The sequence below is a fragment of the Rana temporaria genome, chromosome 2, assembly GCF_905171775.1.
Source record: "Rana temporaria chromosome 2, aRanTem1.1, whole genome shotgun sequence".
NCBI lineage: Eukaryota > Metazoa > Chordata > Amphibia > Anura > Ranidae > Rana > Rana temporaria.
The window spans coordinates 501,935,567-501,950,270 of record NC_053490.1 but is presented as its reverse complement, the minus strand read 5'-3'; the positions used below and the strand labels follow the sequence as shown (position 1 = coordinate 501,950,270).

Genomic DNA, 14,704 nt, shown 5'->3' with positions numbered 1-14,704 from the left:
CCTCTTGGTGGTAGATGAGTCGATGTTTTGGGTTGTGAGGCAGTTGATCCAGAGGAAGACGAAAACCCCAGCAAAGCATGATCCAATGTGCTCCAGCTGGGGAAAAAATTCCTTCCTGACCCCCCAAGAGGCAATCGAATATTTCCTGGATCAGCCGTGTGTGTGGGGGAGGGCGGGAAATTGCAGCCCCACCCTCGGTGGTAGGTGAGTGGAGATGTAGGAGTCAGTGTGTGGAGAGTGGGGGAGGAAGTTCCACTGGCCACACTCACCCTATACCCAGGGTGGTAGTGTCCCCTCTTGTTGGTAGATGAGTGGGGGCAGGTGGTATTACCAGTATGCTGGGAATTGGGGAGTGAGGGCAGATGAAACTTGGGGGAAGTTCCACTGGCCACACTCACCCCATACCCAGGGTGGTAGCGTCCTCTCTTGGTGGTAGATGAGTGGGGGCAGGTGGTATTACCAGTATGCTGGGGGTGGGGGAGTAAGGGCAGATGAAACTTGAGGGGAAGTTCCATTGGCCACACTCACCCCATACCCAGGGTGGTAGTGTCCCCTCTTGTTGGTAGATGACTGGGGGCAGGTGGTATTACCAGTATGCTGGGAATTGGGGAGTGAGGGCAGATGAAACTTGGGGGAAGTTCCACTGGCCACACTCACCCCATAGCCAGGGTGGTAGCGTCCTCTCTTGGTGGTAGATGAGTGGGGGCAGGTGGTATTACCAGTATGCTGGGGGTGGGGGAGTAAGGGCAGATGAAACTTGGGGGGAAGTTCCATTGGCCACACTCACCCCATACCCAGGGTGGTAGCGTCCCCTCTTGGTGGTAGATGAGTGGATGTTTTGGTTTGTGAGGCCACACTCACCCTATACCCAGGGTGGTAGTGTCCCCTCTTGTTGGTAGATGAGTGGGGGCAGGTGGTATTACCAGTATGCTGGGAATTGGGGAGTGAGGGCAGATGAAACTTGGGGGGAAGTTGCATTGGCCACACTCACCCCATACCCAGGCTGGTAGCGTCCTCTCTTGGTGGTAGATGAGTGGGGGCAGGTGGTATTACCAGTATGCTGGGGGTGGGGGAGTAAGGGCAGATGAAACTTGGGGGGAAGTTCCATTGGCCACACTCACCCCATACCCAGGCTGGTAGCGTCCTCTCTTGGTGGTAGATGAGTGGGGGCAGGTGGTATTACCAGTATGCTGGGGGTGGGGGAGTAAGGGCAGATGAAACTTGGGGGGAAGTTCCATTGGCCACACTCACCCCATACCCAGGGTGGTAGCGTCCCCTCTTGGTGGTAGATGAGTGGATGTTTTGGTTTGTGAGGCAGTTGATCCAGAGGAAGGCGAAAAACCCCAGCAAAGCATGATCCAATGTGCTCCAGCTGGGGAAAAAATTCCTTCCTGACCCCCCGAGAGGCAATCGAATATTTCCTGGATCAGCCGTGTGTGTGGGGGAGGGCGGGAAATTGTAGCCTTACCCTCGGTGGTAGGTGAGTGGAGATGTGGGAGTCAGTGTGTGGAGAGTGGGGGAGGAAGTTCCACTGGCCACACTCACCCTATACCCAGGGTGGTAGTGTCCCCTCTTGTTGATAGATGAGTGGGGGCAGGTGGTATTACCAGTATGCTGGGAATTGGGGAGTGAGGGCAGATGAAACTTGGGGGAAGTTCCACTGGCCACACTCACCCCATACCCAGGGTGGTAGCGTCCTCTCTTGGTGGTAGATGAGTGGGGGCAGGTGGTATTACCAGTATGCTGGGGGTGGGGGAGTAAGGGCAGATGAAACTTGGGGGGAAGTTCCATTGGCCACACTCACCCTATACCCAGGCTGGTAGCGTCCTCTCTTGGTGGTAGATGAGTGGGGGCAGGTGGTATTACCAGTATGCTGGGGGTGGGGGAGTAAGGGCAGATGAAACTTGGGGGGAAGTTCCATTGGCCACACTCACCCCATTCCCAGGGTGGTAGCGTCCTCTATTGGTGGTAGATGAGTGGGGGCAGGTGGTATTACCAGTATGCTGGGGGTGGGGGAGTAAGGGCAGATGAAACTTGGGGGGAAGTTCCATTGGCCACACTCACCCCATACCGAGGGTGGTAGCGTCCCCTCTTGGTGGTAGATGAGTGGATGTTTTGGGTTGTGAGGCAGTTGATCCAGAGGAAGGCGAAAACCCCAGCAAAGCATGATCCAATGTGCTCCAGCTGGGGAAAAAATTCCTTCCTGACCCCCCGAGAGGCAATCGAATATTTCCTGGATCAGCCGTGTGTGTGGGGGAGGTTGGGAAATTGCAGCCCCACCCTCGGTGGTAGGTGAGTGGAGATGCGGGAGTCAGTGTGTGGAGAGTGGGGGAGGAAGTTCCACTGGCCACACTCACCCCATACCCAGGGTGGTAGCGTCCTCTCTTGGTGGTAGATGAGTGGGGGCAGGTGGTAGTACCAGTATGCTGGGGGTGGGGGAGTAAGGGCAGATGAAACTTGGGGGGAAGTTCTGTTGGCCACACTCACCCCATACCCAGGGTGGTAGCGTCCTCTCTTGGTGGTAGATGAGTGGGGGCAGGTGGTATTACCAGTATGCTAGGGGTGGGGGAGTAAGGGCAGATGAAACTTGGGGGGGAAGTTCCATTGGCCACACTCACCCCATACCCAGGGTGGTAGCGTCCCCTCTTGGTGGTAGATGAGTCGATGTTTTGGGTTGTGAGGCAGTTGATCCAGAGGAAGGCGAAAAACCCCAGCAAAGCATGATCCAATGTGCTCCAGCTGGGGAAAAAATTCCTTCCTGACCCCCCGAGAGGCAATCGAATATTTCCTGGATCAGCCGTGTGTGTGGGGGAGGGCGGGAAATTGCAGCCCCACCCTCGGTGGTAGGTGAGTGGAGATGTGGGAGTCAGTGTGTGGAGAGTGGGGGAGGAAGTTCCACTGGCCACACTCACCCTATACCCAGGGTGGTAGTGTCCCCTCTTGTTGGTAGATGAGTGGGGGCAGGTGGTATTACCAGTATGCTGGGAATTGGGGAGTGAGGGCAGATGAAACTTGGGGGAAGTTCCACTGGCCACACTCACCCCATACCCAGGGTGGTAGCGTCCTCTCTTGGTGGTAGATGAGTGGGGGCAGGTGGTATTACCATTATGCTGGGGGTGGGGGAGTAAGGGCAGATGAAACTTGGGGGGAAGTTCCGTTGGCCACACTCACCCCATACCCAGGGTGGTAGCGTCCTCTCTTGGTGGTAGATGAGTGGGGGCAGGTGCTATTACCAGTATACTGGGGGTGGGGGAGTAAGGGCAGATGAAACTTGGGGGGAAGTTCCATTGGCCACAATCACCCCATACCCAGGGTGGTAGCGTCCCCTCTTGGTGGTAGATGAGTGGATATTTTGGGTTGTGAGGCAGTTGATCCAGAGGAAGGCGAAAAACCCCAGCAAAGCATGATCCAATGTGCTCCAGCTGGGGAAAAAATTCCTTCCTGACCCCCCGAGAGGCAATCGAATATTTCCTGGATCAGCCGTGTGTGTGGGGGAGGTTGGGAAATTGCAGCCCCACCCTCGGTGGTAGGTGAGTGGAGATGTGGGAGTCAGTATGTGGAGAGCGGGGGAGGAAGTTCCACTGGCCACACTCACCCTATACCCAGGGTGGTAGTGTCCCCTCTTGTTGGTAGATGAGTGGGGGCAGGTGGTATTACCAGTATGCTGGAAATTGGGGAGTGAGGGCAGATGAAACTTGGGGGAAGTTCCACTGGCCACACTCACCCCATAACCAGGGTGGTAGCGTCCTCTCTTGGTGGTAGATGAGTGGGGGCAGGTGGTATTACCAGTATGCTGGGGGTGGGGGAGTAAGGGCAGATGAAACTTGGGGGGAAGTTCCATTGGCCACACTCACCCCATACCCAGGCTGGTAGCGTCCTCTCTTGGTGGTAGATGAGTGGATGTATTGGGTTGTGAGGCAGTTGATCCAGAGGAAGGCGAAAAACCCCAGCAAAGCATGATCCAATGTGCTCCAGCTGGGGAAAAAATTCCTTCCTGATCCCCCGAGAGGCAATCGAATATTTCTTGGATCAGCAGTTTGTGTGGGGGAGGGCGGGCAATTGGAGCCCCACCCTCGGTGGTAGGTGAGTGGAGATGTGGGTGTCGGTGTGTGGAGAGTGGGGGAGGAGGGACCATCCCCCACACAGAGCTCCAGAGGGAGGAGCCATTGTCCAGACTACAGGTGGGTCACGGCTTGTCTGTATAATCTGCCGCCTCTGTTCAGGCTCTGAGGAACTATAACTCCCAGCAATCTCTGTCCGCATGGGGAACTACAACTCCCAACATGCACTGTGTAAGTAATGGGGGTTCAGCTCCCAGCCTGGAATAAGATGCTGTGGGACTACATATCCCAGCATGATTTTTTTAATGGAGATATTACAGGTCCCAGTGATCTCTACATACCCCAGCCTGCACCCACCTCACCCTCTGCACCCACCCCACCCATCTCACCCTCTGCACCCATCTCACCCTCTGCACCCACCTCACCCTCTGCACCCACCCCACCTCACCCTCTGCACCCATCTCATCCTCTGCACCCATCTTACCCTCTGAACCCACCTCACCCTCTGCACTCTGCACCCATCCCACCCACCTCACCCTCTGCACCCACCCCACCTCACCCTCTGCACCCATCTCACCCTCTGCACCCACCTCACCCTCTGCACCCACCCATCTCACCCTCTGAACCCACCTCACCCTCTGCACTCTGCACCCATCCCACCCACCTAACCCTCTGCACCCATATCACCCTCTGCACCCACCTCACCCTCTGCACCCACCCCACCCATCTCACCCTCTGAACCCACCTCACACTCTGCACCCATCCACCCACCTCACCCTCTGCACCCACCTCACCCTCTGCACCCATCTCACCCTCTGCACCCACCTCACCCTCTGCACTCTGCACCCACCCCACCCACCTCACCCTCTGCACCCACCCCACCCATCTCACCCTCTGCACCCACCCCACCCATCTCACCCTCTGCACCCACCCCACCCATCTCACCCTCTGCACCCACCCCACCTCACCCTCTGCACCCACCCCACCCATCTCACCCTCTGAACCCACCTCACCCTCTGCACTCTGCACCCATCTCACCCTCTGCACCCACCCCATCTCACCCTCTGCACCCATCTCACCCTCTGCACCCACCTCACCCTCTGCACCCACCTCACCCTCTGCACCCATCCCACCTATCTCACCCTCTGCACCCACCTCACCCTCTGCACCCATCCCACCCATCTCACCCTCTGCACCCACCCCACCCATCTCACCCTCTGCACCCACCTCACACTCTGCACCCACCCCATCTCACCCTCTGCATCCATCTCACCCTCTGCATCCATCTCACCCTCGGCACCCACCTCACCCTCTGCACCCACCTCACCCTCTGCACTCTGCACCCACCCCATCCATCTCACCCTCTGCACCCACCCCACCCTCTGCACCCACCTCACCCTCTGCACTCTGCACCCACCCCATCCATCTCACCCTCTGCACCCACCCCACCCTCTGCACCCACCTCACCCTCTGCACTCTGCACCCATCCCACCCACCTCACCCTCTGCACCCACCCCACCCATCTCACCCTCTGCACCCACCTCACACTCTGCATCCATCTCACCCTCTGCACCCACCCCACCCTCTGCACCCACCCCACCCATCTCACCCTCTGCACCCACCTCACCCTCTGCACTCTGCACCCATCTCACCCTCTGCACCCACCTCACCCTCTGCACCCACCCCACCCATCTCACCCTCTGCACCCACCTCACCCTCTGCACCAACCTCATACTCTGCATCCATCTCACCTTCTGCACCCACCCCACCCTCTGCACCCATCTCACCCTCTGCACCCACCTCACCCTCTGCACTCTGCACCCATCTCACCCTCTGCACCCACCTCACCCTCTGCACCCACCCCACCCATCTCACCCTCTGCACCCATCTCACCCTCTGCACCCACCTCACCCTCTGCACCCACCCCACCCTCTGCACCCACCCATCTCACCCTCTGAACCCACCTCACCCTCTGCACTCTGCACCCATCCCACTCACCTCACCCTCTGCACCCACCTCACCCTCTGCACCCATCTCACCCTCTGCACCCACCTCACCCTATGCACTCTGCACCCACCCCACCCATCTCACCCTCTGCACCCACCTCACCCTCTGCACTCTGCACCCATCCCACCCACCTCACCCTCTGCACCCACCCCACCCATCTCACCCTCTGCACCCACCTCACCCTTTGCACTCTGCACCCACCCCACCCATCTCACCCTCTGCACCCACCCTCTGCACCCACCCCACCCATCTCACCATCTGAACCCACCTCACCCTCTGCACCCATATCACCCTCTGCACCCACCCCATCTCACCCTCTGCACCCATCTCACCCTCTGCACTCACCTCACCCTCTGCACCCACCCCACCCTCTGCACCCACCCCACCCATCTCACCCTCTGAACCCACCTCACCCTCTGCACCCATCTCACCCTCTGCAACCACCCCACCTCCCCCTCTGCACCCACCTCACCCTCTGCACTCTGCACCCACCCCACCCATCTCACCCTCTGCACCCACCCCACCCTCCGCACCCACCCCACCCATCTCACCCTCTGCACTCTGCACCCATCCCACCCACCTCACCCTCTGCACCCATCTCACCCTCTGCACCCACCTCACACTCTGCACCCACCCCATCTCACCCTCTGTACCCATCTCACCCTCTGCACCCACCCCACCCTCTGCACCCACCTCACCCTCTGCACTCTGCACCCATCCCACCCATCTCACCCTCTGCACCCACCCCACCCATCTCACCCTCTGCACCCGTCACCCACCCCACCCATTTCACCCTCTGCATCCAAACCCAACCTCTGCACCCACCCCACCCATCTCACCCTCTGCACCCACCTCACCCTCTGCACCCATCCCACCCACCTCACCCTCTGCACCCACCCCACCCATCTCACCCTCTGCACCCACCTCACCTTCTGCACCCTGCACCCACCTCACCCTCTGCACCCACCTCAACCTCTCTGCACTCACCTCACCCTCTGCACCCTGAACCCACCCCACCCTCTGCACCCACCTCACCCTCTGCACCCACCCCACCCTCTGCATTCACCCCACCCTCTGCACCCACCTCACCCTGTTGCACCCTGCAACCACCTCACCCTCTGCACCCACCTCACCCTCTGCACCCTCCGGCCTACAGACATGTATTTTCTCCTCACGAGATGGAACATCGAGAGAGGATCAAGTCTCGGTTCAGAATTCTGACCCTGTATGTGAGAGAAGAGAAATTATATCAGGGAGGGTTTCTTAAAAGAAATGTTTAAAAGAAACTCTAAATGATTCTTCTAATTAATAAAAAACAATTGCCTTTAGATCTTTTGCATTCATCCTCAAGGGGGTTATACAGCACACTTTCGGCCGTCTTTCTCTGCTCAGGAGTAAAAGCTAATGCCAGCCTAATCAATGACAGGCTGTCTGCATGGATACATACACAAATCTCACTGTTAGCCCTGGTTCACACTGGGTACGATATGGAACGATTTGAGATGCGATTTGACATGTCAAATCGCATCTCAAATCGGCGGCAATTGTCGGCAATGGCACTGTCCTAATCAGTGCGACGCCGCATCTGCGATTTCAAAAAGTAGTTCCTGTACTACTTTTTGCGATTTACATTAAATTGCGGCCGAAATCGCGGCAAAATCGCAGCAGTGTGAACCTAGGCTGATAGTGAGTACTGGGACTTATGCACTGACCAAATCCAGATCTTTTGCGTAAGTTCAACCATGGGATTCGCATATATAGCCATGCCATGCCGCCGCGGCTGCTGCCAACCTTTCGCTGTATGACCGTCTTGCATGGAAGAAGCCTTATGCTGGCCATACACTATACGAAAATTCGTCTGACATTCGGTCGTTAAGAAAGATCTTTCGTTTTTCGGCCAGTTAATGGGCACAAAATCGATAATCGTTTGGCCGTTTTTGAGCCAAAAAAACGAAGGACAAGTTTGGATTTTTTCTGCCGAACGAACGATAAATCGGAAGGTTAATGTGTTTCCCGTCCGAACTTTCTGCACTAGGTATATGTAAAAAAAACTAACCATTCTTTTTTTTATGTCCACTGAACGATTTATCGGTCATTACATGATGGCACTATCGTTTGCGCTCACGAACGAACTTTCGTTTTTCAAAAGTTTGTTGGGACGATTTTTCGTGGAGTGTATGGCCAACATTACTCAACAATTGTAAATGTGGGAGAACAACCTGACTGATGTAAGACACTTACCCTAAGAGACGGTTTTCTTCAAAAGAGACGCTCCATGGAAATCTCGCCTGGGTGGAATGTGGATTTCTGATCCTGAAGGCGTCTTCTTCATAGGACATGCTCCATGGAGAGCCCGCCATCTCTTGCTCAGTAAAAGGAGTTTCAATCCTGTATGTAAGAGGGGAGAAATGTTAACATTTTACCAAAGTAAATAAGAAAATAAGCTGTAAATAAATTCTCCAGTTAATAAAATCAATCACTTTACCCTGAAAATGTAAAAGTGGGCGAAAGGACTGACTGGTGTAAGAGACTTACCTCCATCTTCCATTAACATAAGACACTTTCCCTGGTTGGTCGTTTTCGGTGCAACATGAATAAGTGACCCTGTATAAGAGAAGAGAGAAATTATATTAAGGGATTCTTAATGGAAATCAACAAAATAATCTGTAAATGACTTCTCCAGCTAACCAAAACCATCAAGTTTTGGTTAAAAGTGGGAGAAAAGACTGACTGATGTAAGACACTTACCTCCATTGTCCAGCTCCACCAGCTTCTGGGTCAGACTCGATGGCCCATTTTATGTCCGTCTCCATTGGCTCTTCAGTGGGAGGGGGTGTCTGGTCATTGGGGGTCTCTGCAGTGACCGAAACCACTGGAGATCCGGTTCTCTCCCCCTCCTTCTGAGATCCACGATCTGATGGGGTCTCTGCAATGCCTGGAACCACTGGAGATCCGATTCTTTCCTCCTCTTGCTGCCTACTATGAATCCGTCTTCTTGCTGACACAATTCTCTGTTCCTCGGGCAGCACTGATTCATCTTTCGTCCGGTAAGCAATATGATCTGCAATAATAATGATAAAGTGATGTTTAGTAAGGTTTAGAATTGCGTCCCTCCTGACCAACGCTCAAGACAAATTACAAATGTCATTTCTATACATTTCAGGGGTTTTATATATAAATAAATAACTACAGCGGTGATCTGGGGACATTGTCCCCTTAGTTCCCCAATTACATTCTCCATAATTTCAAATATATTCAACATCCAAAATAGAGAATAATTTCCTCCGTAAATATTGCTACAGATGTGCAGAGCGAGAAACTGTAGCCAAGGGGTCTCTCCCCTGGAATCCCTGATACAGGACACACATGTGGCAATTTCCAACACTTCTGACCAGATTTCCATCACAAATAAGATCACCAGCAATCTGTATATTCAACAACTCAGTTTACAAAGCTAACGCTCCAGAATACAGAGCCTTATTTTACCCAAAAAAATATTTTAAGCTGAGTCCAATGTAATTACAAAATGACACCTATGGCCCGAATTCACATAGAATGGCGTATCTTTGTGCGGGCGTAACGTATCCTATTTACGTTACGCCTCCGCAACTTTTACAGGCAAGTGCTATATTCTCAAACGAAAGTTGCGGCGGCGTAGCGTAAATAGGCCTGCGTAAGCCCGCCTAATTCAAATGTGGTAGATGTGGGCGTGTGTTACGCATAAATTACGCTTTTTACGAACGGCGCATGCGCCGTCCGTGAAAGTATCCCAGTGCGCATGCTCCAAATTAACCCGCAAGAAGCCAATGCTTTTGACGTGAACTTAAATGACGCCCAGCCCTATTCGCGAACGACTTACGCAAACAACGTAAAATTTTCAAAATTCAACGCGGGAACGACGTCCATACTTAACATTGGTACGCCGCATGTACGCCTCATATAGCAGGGGTAACTTTACGCCGGGAAAAGCCGAACATAAACGGCGTATCTGTACTGCGTCGGCCGGGCGTACGTTCGTGAATTTGCATATCTAGCTGATTTACATATTTCTAGGCGTAAATCAGCGTACACGTCCCTAGCGGCCAGCGTAAATATGCAGTTAAGTTACGACAGCGTAAGAGACTTACGCCGGTCGGATCTAATACAAATCTATGCGTAACTGATTCTAAGAATCAGGCGCATAGATACGACAGCTCGGACTCAGAGTTACGACGGCGAATCTGGAGATACGCCGGCGTAACTCGTTTGAGAATCCGGGCCTATGTGTCTAAAATCAGAGCACCTTATCCTTGTATGGAATCTGTGTGAATTGAGCCAAATCATTAATCTGGGAAAAAATACATTCTTGCCACTAATTGAAGGGCCTGTGTTGATGGGCTTTTGTTTGCTCCAAGAGAATTTTACAATTTTGGGAATGAAAATCCCACTTTAGGCAGGTAAATGCAAGTCAGAAGGAGGTCAATAAATTCTGAATGATCTCAGAAGTGTCTCAGACTGAAGGCACTAACACAAAGCCAAAGCCCATCGACACAGGCCCATAGAGATACAAGCTCCTATTTCCTATATATTATATCGGATCGGAGATGTTTTACAGACTTTCCCTTTGATGGGAATAAGTATTTTAATTTTGGGGGCATTGAAATAAACAAACATAAAAATAAAAAACGTAAACGTAAAAAAAGTCAATTAATATTGGTTCATGCATTGCTTACCAATTGGAGTGCGACGCCTATCTGATGGTGATGTTGGTCTTGGTGGTAGCTGATGCTGGCATTGGTCCACCGGGGACTTTGTTCTGACCCTCTTAACGATGGGTGCCAGAGATGGTATCTGACACTGGCATTTGTGCTCTGGGGGCTTAGATATGGTCCTCTTAACAATCGGCTGACACTTGCATTTGTCCTCTGGGGACTTAGATCTGGTCCTCTTATTGATGCACGCCATAGGAGGTAGCTGATGCTGACTTTGGTCCTCTGGGGACTTAGATCTGGTCCTCTTAGTGATGCACGCCATAGGAGGTAGCTGATGCTGACTTTGGTCCTCTGGGGACTTAGATCTGGTCCTCTTAGTGATGCACGCCATAGGAGGTAGCTGATGCTGACTTTGGTCCTCTGGGGACATAGATCTGGTCCTCTTAGTGATGCACGCCATAGGAGGTAGCTGATGCTGACTTTGGTCCTCTGGGGACTTTGTTCTGACCCTCTTGACGATGGGTGCCAGAGATGGTAGCTGACACTGGCATTTGTGCTCTGGGGGCTTAGATCTGGTCCTCTTAACAATCGGCTGACACTTGCATTTGTCCTCTGGGGACATAGATCTGGTCCTCTTAGTGATGCACGCCATAGGAGGTAGCTGATGCTGACTTTGGTCCTCTGGGGACTTAGATCTGGTCCTCTTAGTGATGCACGCCATAGGAGGTAGCTGATGCTGACTTTGGTCCTCTGGGGACTTAGATCTGGTCCTCTTAGTGATGCACACCATAGGAGGTAGCTGATGCTGACTTTGGTCCTCTGGGGACTTAGATCTGGTCCTCTTAGTGATGCACGCCATAGGAGGTAGCTGATGCTGACTTTGGTCCTCTGGGGACTTTGTTCTGACCCTCTTAACGATGGGTGCCAGAGATGGTAGCTGACACTGGCATTTGTCCTCTGGGGGCTTAGATCTGGTCCTCTTAGCAATCGGCTGACACTTGCATTTGTCCTCTGGGGACATAGATCTGGTCCTCTTAGTGATGCACGCCATAGGAGGTAGCTGATGCGGACTTTGGTCCTCTGGGGACTTAGATCTGGTCCTCTTAGTGATGCACGCCATAGGAGGTAGCTGATGCTGACTTTGGTCCTCTGGGGACTTAGATCTGGCCCTCTTAGTGATGCACGCCATAGGAGGTAGCTGATGCTGACTTTGGTCCTCTGGGGACTTAGATCTGGTCCTCTTAGTGATGCACGCCATAGGAGGTAGCTGATGCTGACTTTGGTCCTCTGGGGACTTAGATCTGGCCCTCTTAGTGATGCACGCCATAGGAGGTAGCTGATGCTGACTTTGGTCCTCTGGGGTCTTAGATCTGGTCCTCTTAGCGATGGGCTCCAGAGGAGCTCTGGATCTAAGCCTATGCGCAATTGGTTCATTTACATCTGCAATAAGAATAATACAGAGATGATTAGTAAATAAGTATTGCTTCCCTCCTGATCAAAGCTAAAGACAAATTCCAAATGTTATTTCTATAAATTTCAGGCTTTGTTCACAAGTATTAAATCACAGCGGTGATCTGGGGACTTCGTCCTTAGTAGGAGTAGAGAGGGACAGAATGTTCCCCTCTTACATTCTCCATAATATAAAATATATTCAATATCCAAAACTGAGAATTAATCCCCCACCATAACTATTGCCACATATTTATATATATATATGATGTTCAAAAAGTTTCCGCACGTTTATATTTTAGTTGGAAACAGTGAGGGTGGGAGGAGTAATAATTGGTCGTGTATGGGAGGGATGTTAGGAGGATGCATGTATCCATGTATCTATAACCTATTTAGGAATACTAGAAATATCTAGAAAAGCGCTGTGTGTATGGCCAGCATGGGAGGTGGTACAATCTGTTGGTGAACATAATGGACGGCCAAACTGAAACATTTTCTTGATTTGTTTTGCATAGAGCAAGGAAAGCTTAGAGCCTCTGTAGGTTTTATTGCTTCCTGGGGAACGAATGGGAAGATTTCCATTCACCTCCTTCCTCGGTGACACCAGGAGCTTCACTTTTCCTCTCTATCATTTACCAAAAACTGACAAATCAATTTAGGGTCTACTGGCCCTTTAACCACTTAAGGACCGCCTCCTGCACATATACGTCAGCAGAATGGCACGGCTGGGCACAAGCATGTACAGGTACGTCCTGTACATGTACCCAGCCGTGGGTCGCGGGCGCTTGCCCGCGGCGCTCTCCCGCGACCCGGTCCGAAGCTCCGTGACCGGGACCACGGGACCCGCAGACCCGATCGCCGCTGGGGTCAAGCGATCGGTCCCCGGAGCTGAAGAACGGGGAGAGCCGCGTGTAAACACGGTCTTCCCGTTCTTCACTGTGGCGGCTGCATCGATCGTGTCATCCCTTTTATAGGGGGACACAATCGATGCAGTCAGTCCTACAGCCACACCCCCCTACAGTTAGAAACACACATTAGTTGAAACATAACTCCTTCAGTGCCCCCTGTGGTTAACTCCCAAACTGCAACTGTCATTTCCACAGTAAACAATGCATTTTAAATGCATTTTTTGCTGTGAAAATGACAATGGTCCCAAAAATGTGTCAAAATTGTCCGAAGTGTCCGCCATAATGTTGCAGTCACGAAAAAAAATCGCTGATCGCCACCATTAGTAGTAAAAAAAAAAAATTAATAAAAATGCAATAAAACTATCCCCTATTTTGTAAACGCTATAAATTTTGCGCAAACCAACCGATAAACGCTTATTGCGATTTTTTTTACCAAAAATTTGTAGAAGAATACGAATCGGCCTAAACTGAGGGAAACATTTTTTTTTATATATATATATTTTTGGGGGATATTTATTACAGCAAAAAGTAAAAAATATTGCATTTTTTTCAAAATTGTCGCTCTATTTTTGTTTATAGCGCAAAACAAAAAAAAACGCAGAGGTGATCAAATACCACCAAAAGAAAGCTCTATTTGTGGGGGGAAAAAAGACGCCAATTTTGTTTGGGAGCCACGTCGCACGACCGCGCAATTGTCAGTTAAAGCGACGCAGTGCCGAATCGCACAAAGGGGCAAGGTCCTTTAGCTGCATTTTGGTCCGGGTCTTAAGTGGTTAAGAGCCATACAGTGTTTGGCCAGTAAACAGACAAGCCGAATTAAGCGCCAGACATGATTCTGAGCAATTCCAAAATGAATGATTGTTTTATAAGCAGCAAACATTTCCTTCACAGATCAGAAGGATTTCTTCATCAAATACATGAAAAATGTATTCTGATGTCACCTGTGTGATTGCTCTGTAATGAGGATCTGCCTTATATTATACATTACTGGCTGAATGCCCGGCGTTGCCCGGTCATCCTATCTTAAAGGGGTGGTTCCCCCTAAAACACATTTCTAACAATACATTCGTAAGACCCGTTACACTGCGGGTAGGCTGGCTTTTTTTTTTTTTTTTTAGTACATACCTCGATCTCGGCGTTTCATCCCTTGTCAGTGGGCGTTCCTAGTTGATTGACGTTCCTCGGACGGGCGCATACGTGACGTCACGACTTTCCGAAAGAAGCCGAACGTCGCTGCGCAGGCGCCGTATAGAGCCGACTCTATACGGCGCCTGCGCAATGACGTTCGGCTTCTGTCGGAAAGTCGTGACGCGCAGTATGCGCCCGTCAAAGAAACGTCAATCAACTAGGAACGCCCACCGCCAAGGGACGAAACGGCGAGATCTCGGTATGTACGAAAAAACAAAAACAAAAGCCAGCCTACCCGCAGTGTAACGGGTCTTACGAATCTATTGTTAGAAATTTGTTTTAGGGGGAACAACCGCTTTAAACCTTTTGGGGAGGAAAATCATAGTAATATAAATATACCCATCTTTTTTATAAGGATGTAGGTAAGGGTTAATTTAACTGTCATATATTTTTATTTGGC

The 14,704-nt window shown here is 51.7% G+C and overlaps 1 protein-coding gene across 1 annotated transcript; it reads right to left on the bottom strand.

Annotated features, from left to right (window-relative positions):
• Positions 1–8,268: 8,268 nt before the first annotated feature.
• Positions 8,269–12,258, bottom strand: LOC120928363 (putative uncharacterized protein ENSP00000383309). The gene is made up of 4 exons (XM_040339460.1): positions 10,781–12,258; positions 8,817–9,129; positions 8,604–8,672; positions 8,269–8,456 (listed from the first exon to the last, which is right to left on the bottom strand). Exons 1-4 carry the CDS (start codon positions 12,084–12,086, stop codon positions 8,306–8,308), a joined length of 1,839 nt encoding a protein of 612 aa, XP_040195394.1. The 5' UTR covers positions 12,087–12,258; the 3' UTR covers positions 8,269–8,305.
• Between the last annotated feature and the right edge of the window lie 2,446 nt (positions 12,259–14,704).